The sequence below is a fragment of the Mesoplodon mirus genome, assembly GCF_964341445.2.
Source record: "Mesoplodon mirus genome assembly, chromosome: 9".
Classification (NCBI taxonomy): Eukaryota; Metazoa; Chordata; class Mammalia; order Artiodactyla; family Ziphiidae; genus Mesoplodon; species Mesoplodon mirus.
This window is the reverse complement of record NC_138985.1, coordinates 24,397,497-24,410,368: the sequence shown is the minus strand read 5'-3', so window position 1 is coordinate 24,410,368 and position 12,872 is coordinate 24,397,497. Positions and strand designations below refer to the sequence as shown.

General features: G+C 38.6%; 1 protein-coding gene across 1 annotated transcript in view; it reads left to right on the top strand.

The window, feature by feature from the left end:
• VPS41 (VPS41 subunit of HOPS complex) overlaps positions 1-12,872 on the top strand; it is a 194,646-nt gene that overhangs the window by 45,444 nt on the left and 136,330 nt on the right. The window contains exon 4 of the mRNA XM_082631906.1: positions 1,828-1,905. Within this exon, the coding sequence (XP_082488032.1) occupies positions 1,828-1,905 (78 nt within the window). The remainder of the gene's footprint in view (positions 1-1,827; positions 1,906-12,872) is intronic.

The window sequence follows — 12,872 nt, the reverse complement described above, 5'->3', positions numbered from 1 at the left end:
ATATTGTCAGAGTGTCACTGTGGAGAAGAAATTACACCCCTCTGAGTCCTCTATTTCTGATTAGAATGTTCTTTTGCTTTGGAGGAAACAGCCCTGTTTGGTTTAAATATTCAGACTCATTTCCCCCCCAGAACTACCTCTTCCCCTGCCCTTTCCAGGGCCCCAACATCCTGTTTTCAGCAGCCTTGTTGTCTGCCCTGGATGAGTAATCGGCCTGGCACCTTGTGCATTCAGGCAGCCCTGTGCAGTGGAATCGTCATACCTAGTTATGTCTGCACACCTGATGTTTTATTAACCAGTATTGATTTTTTTCCCCGGGGGACTTTTTTTTTCTTCCTGAAAAAAAGGCAACCTTGCAGGAGTGAAAGGCATTGCTGGGACTGAATTTCTAATGAACCCCCTCCTTTTCCTTTTTGTGACGCCTCTTTAATGTAGCTTTATATTTTAAGCGCCTGATCTGAAATTTCATTTTCAGCAATTCCTTTCTGAGAAATCCTTTTCAATCTTGACTTTCTGTAAGGTTAATTTTTTCAAGATTGTGCTGCTTGACTGAAAAACTCAGTAGTGCCTATAAATTTAAGCGTTTCATTCTAGGTTGCGATGAAGCATGTTCACATGCAACGAAATACAGAGAATTTGGAACTCTCTGAGTACTGCTTAGAGAAATAAAAGGGAAGAGAAATCTCATGTCCTATTTCAGGTAGTCCTAAAGTTTCTTCTCATTTCTTTAGGGTTAGTTCAAAGAATTAAAGAAACAGTGGGAGTTATGAACTAGTTTTATGTCATAAAATGAATACAAAGCTCAACAGTTATTTTTGTGACAGAAAAGGATTTTTTCTTTTTTGCATTCAAAAATAAACATTGACACTTAATATCACACGTTTACTTTTAGAGAGGCATTCTCACGATGACAGCATAAGTACATCTGAGTTTTTGCATCTCAGTGTGGCATGGATTTTCCTTCCTAAATAAGATTACTTTGTTGTTTCTCTGTGTGTGTGTGTGTGTGTGTTTATGAATGTGTATGTTGAACTTAAATGATAGCACAGATTTACGCAGTTGCCATAAATTAAGGGGAGTTTACAAATCATTCCCTTCAGATGCTGAGTTCAACCGTGGGTTGGTCGTACGTTCACAGCTGCATTTTAATTTGCTGCCTCAGTCCATCAGGGCATTGTGTACAGGCCACATGCACACCATTAGTTGTCAGTAGATGAGGGTCCTCATGAGTCATTCTGACAGCTAGCTTGTATGATCCCAAGAAAGAAGGTCCCGTTCTGTGATTTCCTCCAAGCTGGAAACAAGCCTTCTCAAAGGAATGTGCGTCATCCAAGACATCTCAGATCACTTACACATTAAGTGTCTTTGCAGATGGTTTTATTACTAATTGTGTATGAATGGTCCATTAAGAAACTGACTGCTGGGCCTTCCCTGGTGGCACAGTGGTTGAGAATCTGCCTGCTTATGCAGGGGACACAGGTTTGAGCCCTGGTCTGGGAGGATCCCACATGCTGCAGAGCAAGTAGGCCCGTGAGCCACAACTACTGATACTGCGTGTCTGGAGCCTGTGCTCCGCAACAAGAGAGGCCACGATAGTGAGAGGCCCACGCACCGTGATGAAGAGCGGCCCCTGCTTGCTGCAACTAGAGAAAGCCCTCGCACAGAAACGAAGACCCAACACAGCAAAAATAAATAAATTAATTAATAAACTCCTACCCCCAATATCTTCTTTAAACAAAACAAAACAAAACAAAAAAATGCATATGCCCTTTAAAAAAAAAAAAAAGAAAAGAAACTGACCCCTGTACCCCTCTGTTCTTCTTACAGTTCTTGGCACTGGGCACACATTATGGCAAGGTTTATTTACTGGATGTCCAGGGGAACATCACTCAGAAGTTTGATATAGTAAGTATCCAGTATAAAATAATGTGCGAGCTAAATTTCATGCTGAAATCTGTGCTTTGAAATATTTGTTTTAGCCATTTGTTTTTAGAGCATAAAGAAAGGATCTTTATTGATGAAATAGGAGTGCTAAGAGTTCAACTCTGAACTTTGTAACCTGTGCTAAAAAGTTTTAAAGGTGAACTTACAAAGAAAGAAGTCTGTATTTATACATAATGTATTTTCACTTGGGTATCTGCTGTATAAACTCCTTTTAAAAATTTATTTTTATGAATCTGTTTAATTGCAGTTCTTTAGTTAATTATAGTCATCCATTTGGCTTTAAATGAAGCATTTAAAATACTCCTATGTGTATTTGTTTTAAACTGTAACAGTGTAGAATGTCTAGATGAATTGTTAATCAAAGAAAAAAGATTGCTTTTATTGGTGATTAATGGTGCTAATTTACATACTCTGGGGGTTTGTGGAATCCTTAAAGTGTGAACCCCCTCATTTGATGACTAATGTCGATTGTAAGTACATGCCCCATAATCTTCTCCAGATGCCAAATGTAATTGAAAATTGATTGATCACCTTGCTGTTTCAGTTTATCTCTTCTAAATATATAAAGCTAATATTTTATGTGAATGTTCTGTGAGTTGGACTCTTAGGGGATTATATTGACTAAAAGAGAAGAGCCAGGCTTTTTATTTCTTTAATTGTGATTTGGAATCACCAAGGATGGAAGGAAATGTTGAATCTGAAGCTTGATTTTGGTGTTTAAGATGGGCCAAGAAAGTATCAAGTGTCCGTGGTTGTGTGAATGTGAACCTTTGGGATGAAAAAGGTGGTCATTTGGGGGAACATATTCCTTTTTTTGAAGAAAGCGTCAGCACTTGTTGAAAGATCCATCATAAGGTATTGGTGTAGTTTATGAAGGACACCACAGTTTCTAAAGCTGATACATTATATATTAAAGGTACCAGGTTGCTTTGTTTGGCTTAAAAGAAACAGAACCACAGATGATGACAGTATCCTTGGAATCTCTGGAATAGTCCTGGAAGGGAATTGTGTGCTCTAACCACTGATCCATCAGGAAAATGGTGGGTTCTTGTTTGGCTTCGGCATCCCTTTCAGACAAGAGGATACTTTTGAACCTCTATCTTCTCCCTCTTGGACACTGGCCACCCATTTTGATGGTTTAATAAACATTTGGTCTTCCCATTGCCATGCATGAAAATGTGAGCTGGTGCTAGGCAGAGCTCTTTTTTTATGGTGTCACCCATATCTCCTCACCTTGAAAAAAGAGCTTGCCTGGATGGTCTCTTAAATTTATGGCTCCAGTTTAATGATTCTGTTAAACTCTGCTTCTCAGTAAGTCTTTTTAATATTATATAGAAATTACTTGATTGCTGAGGTTCACAGGACAAACACTGCTGGTTCCATGGCCAAAAGAGAAACCAGGAGTAATACTGTACGAGTTTATTCGTGTCTTTCTTTACCCATTCATTCATGTGGTCCTTGTGTCTATTCAGTATAAGCCTTCAGCTTTATCTTTTCTGATGTCAGTTTTATGTCAGGTATATCCTGCGTCCTTTTCCAGGTAATTCCTGGTTCTTTCTTTTCAGTCCTGCCTTTATGACATCTTTGAAAATTAAGTTCTTTATAGCTTTGCACTTATTTCTGGGCAGGAGAGGAAGATGGTTTGGTGCTCTGTTTGTTTGTCTCCCTCACACAAGAATTTAATAGTCTGCTGTGGAGAAGTTTTTCATGAGGCCTTGGGTCTTCATGACCATTACCTTATGAGGTATATGACTTTCAGGTGACAAATTTCAGAATGTCACTATCTTTTGAAAGGAGTCTTAATCTTCACCTTCTCATTTCAGATGAGTTTTTTTCCTTTATTTTTTTATTTTCCTGTTTCTGATGATGTGGCTGCTTTGGGGGGCTCCGTATCAGTGCTCTTAAAAAAAGGATTTTTTCAATTCTAAAAACACTTATGGCTTGAATTTGCAGATTTTCTTTGGATGTAATGATTGCCATATTAAATCAAGAACTGTTTTCTTCATTAGAAATGCAGCGAGAGTGAAACAAGTATTAAAAAAAAAAAACTAGTGAATTAACACCTCTGACTTTAGTTTTTACTTCTAGGTGAAACTAATTTAAATGAATTAAAATTAGATAAAATAATAATACCTTATACTTGCATAACATTGTTTTAAAATTTTCTCAAGAAATGTCTCCTCAACCCATTCATTGCATTTATAGCCTTTGAATGCAGTAGTAAAGTCACAAAGCAGTAGTTCAAAATTCTCACCTATCAATAGGGTTTTGTTTGGCAGAGGTTGGAGGCATAGAGGAATCTTTAGTTTTAAAAGGTTTCCCAGAGGATTCTGCTATTTGTGTTGGAAAGGAATCATTACGTTAGAGGCTGTATAACTTTAAATGTATATGATACAAAAGAAGAAATAACTAAACAAATCATTCTGCATGTTGAAGAAAGTGATTTGTTTGTCCATTAATATTTCAGGAGAAATACTGTTTAGCACACTCTGCAAAAGCTAAGCATATGCCTTCCTAATGACCCAGCAGTTCAAAGCATATATCAAGAAAACGGAATACAGTGCATATGTCCACAAAAAGTATATCTGTAGAAGAGTGTTAATAGTAGCTTGATTTGTAATAACTCCAAACTAGAAACAACCCAAATGTTCATCAGTAGTAGAATGGATAAGCAAATGATGGTATATTCTTAGCAATTAAAAAGAACAAACTATTGCTACGTGCAACAAACATGGATGAATTTCACTGTCTTAATGTTCAGCCAAAGAAGCCAGACACAAATATGTACATGTTGTATGATTCCTTTTATATGATGGTTGAGAGAAGGCAAAATCATACTATGATGATAGAGGTCAGATAATGATTTGACCTGGGAGAGAGCGCAGGAAGAATCTTCTGAAGTGTTGATAATAGTCCCTATCTTGGCGGTTTCCCAGGAATATACATATGTAAAAATCACTGAACTGCACATTTGAGATTTGTGCACTTTATTCTATACGAGTTATAGCTCAATAACGTGCACACACACGTACAGAAATACCTATACACGTGTATGTCTCTTTGACCTTGAGCAATGTTCAAATTATCCTTTGTTGAAGCAACCTTTACTCGACTTACTTCTAAATCCCAGAACACTTCCCAGGTTGGTGTCTTGTTCAGAGATCTTGATATAAATGAATCATGCCACTAAGATTATTCTTACAGTTGTATATTCTCCTATAATTACATAAAAAGTTTGATAGAGAGGATTCTGTGCTACCCAACCATCTATGACTGTTCTTTTGTGGATCAAAAGCAAAAACCACTAGGGTGATGATTTACTTTGCATGTTGATATTCAGATTTCAGTCCATCTGAAAGGATATTCAGAATATATGTTAATTAACATGCTTTAGCCACACGTGTGTTTTTTAAAGATTTTTTTCCCTAGGTGTAACTTTGTTAATTCAGATTTAATTGATAAAGTTCAGTTTTACTGAAATCACAGAATAAAATTAAAATAGGTCTAGCTTCTCAGGTAAAGGGGCTCAAGTTGCTAAGAAAATTGCCTTCTTGAATATAGATCAAGCCATATTCTCCTGAATAATGGGTGTCTCAATTGCTTACACAGTATGTAACATATGACTTCAAAATCCTTAGAGGATCTCAAATTCCTTTTAAATTCCCACATGGCATCTATGCCCATATGATGTCATTAATCATAGTAGTCACTTTCTCTTTAATAGCCTCCACTTTCCTTAAGCATGTTAATTTATGGCTTACTAATTAAGAGTACTTATTGTACTTTGAAGCAATGAGCAAATTATTTTGGAGCATTATTCCATATGTTTTAAATCTTTATTCTATTAAGTGTGCTAGAGGGAGAGCAAAGAAGTCCGCTGACCAAATAAATCTCTGCTCTTTACCTTTATGTGTTTTCTTTCTTTGCTAGAAATAGGAAATGAAAAGTTTGGCTGTCACCATGCCATGGCAGAAGACATCAGGTAAATACTTACAAAATGGATCATTACAAAAAAGAAAGGAATAGGAAAACAAAATAGAACAGGGGCTTATTAGGCATTTCATATTAAGATAAATATGAAATTTAAAAAATTAATCTCTTAAAGAAGAGGTGGTTTCAGGATTCTCCTTGAACTCCAGATAGTAGAGTCTTTTGCTATTTCTACTTTTTTAAAATTTGGCTGTGCCTCATGGCTTGCAGGATCTTAGCTCCCACTGGACCGCCAGGGAATTCCCATCTTTTGCTATTTCTATGGCTGTTTTTGATTTGGGATTAGACTAACACACTCTTTTCCTTACTGCCGAGCTTTGGTACTTCTTATGGTCGTATGGTATTAAAAACCCAGATTTCTGTGAAAACTAGCTCACACTACGGTATTTTAACACCCTCTTAAGAGTTCTTTTTATTTCTGCTTATCTTCCCCACTCATCAGTTCAATCCCTGTGTCTTTGAGAACCCTGGACAGCTCCTCACAGCTTCCCAGATCAAGTCCTAATCTGTGGCTAAGACCCTTGCCGTATGGCCGAAACCTACGTTTCCAGTCTTAGTTTTAGTTTCTTCCCTCTCCAGTCATTCTGATCCACTCACCGTCTTCTGGTTATTGACTTGGACGTGATTGTTCCAGCCTTTTAATCACATATTCCAAGGACGCCCTTCTTCCGTTAAGTCTCGTTCTTTCTGCGATGTGTTTGTACTGCAGTGACTTCTCCTTTGAACTCCTGAATTATTGCTATTTTCACTTGCAGTGTTAATCCGTCATCGTGTCAATTCCAGCTTCATGTTCATATTCAAGGTGGAGGGCAGGGGCCATGTCTCCTACTATACCGCTCCCCTCTTTCTCTCCCTCTCGTCTCTGTGGCTGTTTGGTACCCAGTGAGTGTATCAGCTGATAATATCTTCTTGAAACATACTCATGGAACTGGCTCTTTCTGTCATTACTTAACCTCTTGGGAGGGCATCTGGGAGTCAGATCTCTGCTCTCCTGTGTATTATTCAACCCTCACACCCCTCTGGATTTATAATTTAAAATGTTTGTATTGAGATCAGAACCTTAACTCTTACTTATGGAAAGTAAGCCTTTTATTCAGTGATACTTGGAGAGCTTTTAAGATATACTCAGACTTTGCCTAGTTCCTATGGAGAATCCATAAAGTCAACGGAATGCAGAAGCTGAGGAGACTTTGGAGATCATTCTAGATACAAAAGGTGCCGAGTCAGGCAACTGGAGGGAAACTGAGCTTGAGCTGCTTTGCTTCTCTATTCCCTGCCTGCTTCCTGTTGCACTCGCCTCTTCCAGTTCATTCCAGGCCTTCCTCACATCTCTAGATGTTTCCCTCACCTAAGGTTGAAAAAGATGTTTTTGTGACTGGATCCTGCCTGGGAGTGACCATGGTTTCATTTCTCTCTCTGGGCTTTGGGGCTCAGCCATCTTTTGGATTGCATTCCCGGCCTTTTGTGTGCTCTCTTTGTCTTAGAGGAATTTATTTCTAATATAAATCAGCTCCTCTTTTCTCTTTCCTTGGTATTGATATATAAATGTTGATGATAGGATCACCCATCTTTATTTTTATGTTTCAGCAAAAGAAAAGCTTATCTTCTCTCTCCTGGCCAGTGTTATCCTGAAAACTGAGGGTTCCTTTAAGCTTCTCAGATTGCATCTTTAATATTCACGAATACCTCTTTTATCCTTCCCATGGTTTAATCATCTCCTTCTCCCTGGCACCTCCACTTCTGGAAACTACAGTACTTTTGTCGAGGTTATTTGCATCTGTGTCGAGGTCATTCCATCCAGAGAATGTGTATTTCCTGAGGGCGGTTTCTCTCATTTCTCTCTGCATCCTTAGTGCTCAACATAAAAGCTGATGAATAGCGAGAAATTGATGGAACTTGGCTGAACCAATAGTTCTAAATCTGTAAAGTTCCATGTATCTGGACTACCTTCCAGATAATCAGGGTTTTACACCTTCCTTTCCTCCATCAGGATAACTGTGTGTACATTATGGGGAATCATGTGGGCATGACCACCTCTTCGAGAGTAAATACAGATCCCAGGCATTCATTATTACCCTGAAGAACCCAACTCTTTGGGGCTCATTCATAATGTAGCCAGAATAGTGGGGGGTGACTGTTCATTAAAAGAACCCTTGGAGCAGATCTAAAAATGTAAGCTATCTATCCGTGAACAAAGAAACCCTGCTCTACTATTGGTCGCAGGGTACTTGTTTATCGACCTGAAGCACATCCCATCCATATGTGCAATTCCAGGTGTGGCATCATTACTTGGGAAGCAGGGCATGTATCTTTTGATATTATCCAAGTGGTACATTGTTGGCTCAAATGTGGCAGTGTCTGTACTATCTGTCTAAGACTGACTGACAGGTCTCAGCTTCTTATGTGTTTAAAGAATCTGTTTTCTATATTTGGACTCAGTATCTTGAGTGATAAGAAGTATGTCCAATGAGGTGAGAATTACTTAAATGGAAATCAAACTTCTGAGAAATGATGCCAAGGAAAGTCCTGTTTCCCATTTTCTGCATTTTTTTTTTCATAAATAGTCTCCAGTGTGTGGATTGGTTATCGGTAGGTTGATAACTTTGGTAGCATCTGTGTGCAGAGGTGAGTAAGGAAACAGGTTCAGCTTTTTTTTTGTTTTTATAAATTTATTTATTTATTTATTTATTTTTGGCTGTGTTGAGTCTTCGTTTCTGTGCGACGGCTTTCTCTAGTTGTGGCAAGCAGGGGCCACTCTTCATCGCGGTGCGCAGGCCTCTCACTGTCGCGGCCTCTCTTCTTGCAGAGCACAGGCTCCAGACGCACAGGCTCAGTAGTTGTGGCTCACGGGCCCAGTTGCTCCGTGGCATGTGGGATCTTCCCAGACCAGGGCTCGAACCCGTGTCCCCTGCATTGGCAGGCAGATTCTCAACCACTGCGCCACCAGGGAAGCCCCACAGGTTTAGCTTTAAGAATGCTTCTCTCATTGAAAATAAAGTGTCATGCTTACAGAATGTTGTCATATCTGATCTTTAAGTGGTAACTGCATTTGGGCAAATATCTCTTAAATAGCTAACATTTTAAATATTTCTTCACCAAATTACCCTGGTGCTCCACCCATTTCATAGTCAGGGTTGAAGTAATTGTGACTTTTTGGAACTTGACTCTGAGCTGGGTAGTAGACTGGAGCCTAAGGGTCAGAAAGCCCGTGGACTCTATTCTGTGGTAAAGGAGAGCCTCGTGGTGGGGCTTCTTTGGGGATCAAGCGCTTATGGCAAATTCAGAACAGTAAAAGGATCGTGAACAGTGTGGAGACTCAGAGGAGGAGTGATGAAGTTTGCAAGCGGGAGAAAGTGAAATTTGAGGTGAATCTTGAAGGATGAATGAGCATTTTTCGATTGTTGGAGTGGGTTTGGGCCAGGTGATGGATGCTTCCTGTGAAACAGGGAATCACAAAGGGCAGGGAACTTTGATCACAGACTTTACATCCACACATACATGTTGTTTTTCCTCCAGTAGCTCAAGAATAAGGGAGTGGAGAGGAAAGAATGGATGGGGAGGTGCAATGAGAGAGACTAAGGCAGCAGGTTTGCAGAAGGACTGAAGGAAAAAGAAAAGTAGTGTTTTCCTGAGTGTCTTCGTGGGGACTGACTTTGGAGTTTGGACTGTTTAGGGAAGCAAGTGAAACGAGAACAGTGATGGGAAATCAGGTGTCATGGACCAGAAGACAGGGGCTTTACATATGGGTGTAAGTGTCTGTGTATACAGTTTAATAACAAATAATTTATACCTTGAGTTTTGTTTTGTTAGTAATAGACTTCCAAAGACTAAAAAGTCTCGGGAAACCCTTACAGAGCATGTTTCAAAATAAGGGTGTATTACTTCTTCCTTGAACAAGCTCTGTTTTTCTATCTGAATTGTTTTTTTTTTAATTGGAGTATAGTTGATTTACAATGTTGTGTTAGTTTCAAGTGTACAGGAAAATCATTCAGTTATACATATATAAACATTATTTTTCATATTCTTTTCCATTATGGTTTATCACAGGACATTGAATATAGTTCCCTGTGCTATACAGTAGGACCATGTTGGTTATCTGTTTTTTGGTTTTTTTTTTTTTTTGGCTGCGTTGGGTCTTCGTTGCTGTGCACGGGCTTTCTCTAGTTGTGGCGAGTGGGGGCTACTCTTCGTTGTGGTGCATGGGCTTCTCATTGCGGTGGCTTCTCCTGTTGCGGAGCACAGGCTCTAGGCAGGCGGGCTTCAGTAGTTGTGGCACGCGGGCTCTAGAGTGCAGGCTCAGTGGTTGTGGTGCACGGGCTTAGTTCCTCTGTGGCATGTGGATCTTCCCGGACCAGGGCTCGAACCCATGTCCCCTGCATTGGCAGGCGGATTCGTAACCACTGCGCCACCAGGGAAGCCCGGTTATCTGTTTTATACATGGTAGTGTGTATATGTTAATCCCATGAATTGTTTCGTTTTATGAGTCATTTCTAGAAATTATTTCTTGTCTATAATCACCAAGTTTTTTGCATTTGATAAAATCATGATGTATTATGATAAATGGGAACTTAAAGGATATTTTGTTTATCTGTCCATCCAAGACATGAAATTCTTCTATAGTATTCTTATTACGTGGTTGTTTAGTCCTTAGTTTATATCTCTAGTAAGAAGAAATCCATTACTTTCACGGGCAGCTATTAGCTCTTTGCACTTAGTTTTAATATGAATTTCCCCCCTTTCTATCAATTAAACCAGCAAAAGCTAGGTAAAATGGAATAACACATACCATTAAACACCTCTTAGAGTGGCTAAAATTACACTGAAAGACTGACCATCAGGTGTTGGTGAGGGTATAGAGAAACTGGAACTCATGCTACTGGTGGAAATGCAAAATGGTGTAACCTCTTTGGAAAATAGCTGAGCAGTTTTATAAAACATTAAACATGCACCTACTATCTGATCCAGGCATTCACCCTTAGGAAATGAAAGCATATGCTCATCCAAAGACTTGTACGTGAATGTTCACTTAATTTTTATTTATGATAGCCCCAAAGTGGGAGCAGTCTATGTCTCATCTACAGGTGAATGGTTAAACAAAATGTGATATATCCATATGATGGCATTCTAATCATCAGTAGAAAGGAATGAACTTTTGGTACACACTGAAACATGGATGGATCTCAAATCTATCATGTTAAGTGAAAGAAGCCAGACTCAAATGGCTACATATTATATGGTTGCATTTATATAAAATTCTGGAAAATGGAAATAAATCTATAGTGGCAGAAAGCAGATCAGTGGTTGCCTGGAGATGGGCAGAGGGATGGTGTGGTGGGATTATAAAGTGGTGTGAAGGAACTTTCAGGGCTGATAGATACATTCATTATATTGACTGTGGCGAAGGTTTCATGAGTGCATACATATGTCACAACTTTGCCAGATTTAAATATGTGCGGTTTATTGTATGTCAGTTATATCTCAGTAATGCTGTTTTTAAAAAACAAAAGTGACAAACTACAGAAAAAATAGAATAACACGTTCCCAGTGGTGATATTTACGTATCAAAATGTTATTTGCGTGTATGTAACCCCAAACTGTTGGGTATTCTTTAAGGTGCTTGATATTATAAAGGACACCGTACAGAGTGGGATCTAGATTATCTAATTGCTGGCTTCTTTGGTCTTTCTTTAGGTTGTGAGTCAAAAGAAAAAAAAATTCTTCATTTAAAGTTTCTTCATTTAACATTCTCCTTGTTTCTTTTTTTTTAAGTTAAAGTATAGTTGATTTACAATATTGTTACTTTCAGGTGTACAGCACCTGAATACTGTGACTCAGTATTTTCACAGATTATCTTCCATTATAGGTTATTTCAAGATAATGAGTATAATTCCTTGTGCTGTATGGCATATTCTTGTTGCTTATCTATTTTATATAGTAGTTTGTATCTGTTAATCCCATATTCCGAATTTGTCCCTTCCCTGCTTGCTCTTTGGTAAACATAAGTTTGTTTTCTATATCTGTTTCTGTTTTGCATATACATTCATTTGTATTATTTTTTAGATTCCACATATGAGTGATATCATATAGCATTTGTCTTTCTCTGGCAGACTTATTTCACTAAGCATAATGTTACTCTCTAGGTCCATCCATGTTGCTGCAAATGGCAGCATTTCATTCTTTTTTTATGGCTGAGTAATATTCCATTGTGTGTGTGTGTGTGTGTGTGTGTGTGTGTGTGTGTATACACCAACCACATCTTAATCCAGTCTTCTGTTGATGGGCACTTGTGTTGTTTCCATGTCTTGTCTGTTGTAAGTACTGCTGCTCTGAGCAGTGAGGTGCATGTATCTTTTCGAATTAGTGTTTTCGTTTTTTCCAGATATATACTCAGGAGTGGAATTTCTGGGTCATATGGTAGCTCTGTGTTTAGTTCTTTAAGGAACCTCCATACTGTTTTCCATAGTGGCTGCACCAAATTACATTCCCACCAGCAGCTTATGAGTGTTCCCTTTTCTCCACATCCTTGTCAACATTTGCTATTTTTAGACTTTTGGATGATGGCCATTTTGATAGGTATGAAGTGATACCTCACTGTGGTTTTGATTTGCATTTCTCTAATGTTTAGTGATGCTGAGCATCTTTTCACGTGCCTGTTAGCCATCTGTATTTCTTCTTTGGAGCTCCAGTGGCACCCTCGAGTAGTGCATTGTTACTTACACAATGTTATCCTTGTTTCTCACCAATGAAATATGGCTGGAAAAAATACCAAAAGTTCAGCCTACATGAGAAATGGAAGAATTTCCCCAGTATTATCAATATTTTTTTCCTGTTTTGGTTCTGTATTTGCATAAGTAATACATGTTTTATATTGTATATCCCTTTTGGGGGGAGCTCCACCTTTTGTAGAAATGATACAGTGACTGAGAGCGGAATAACTG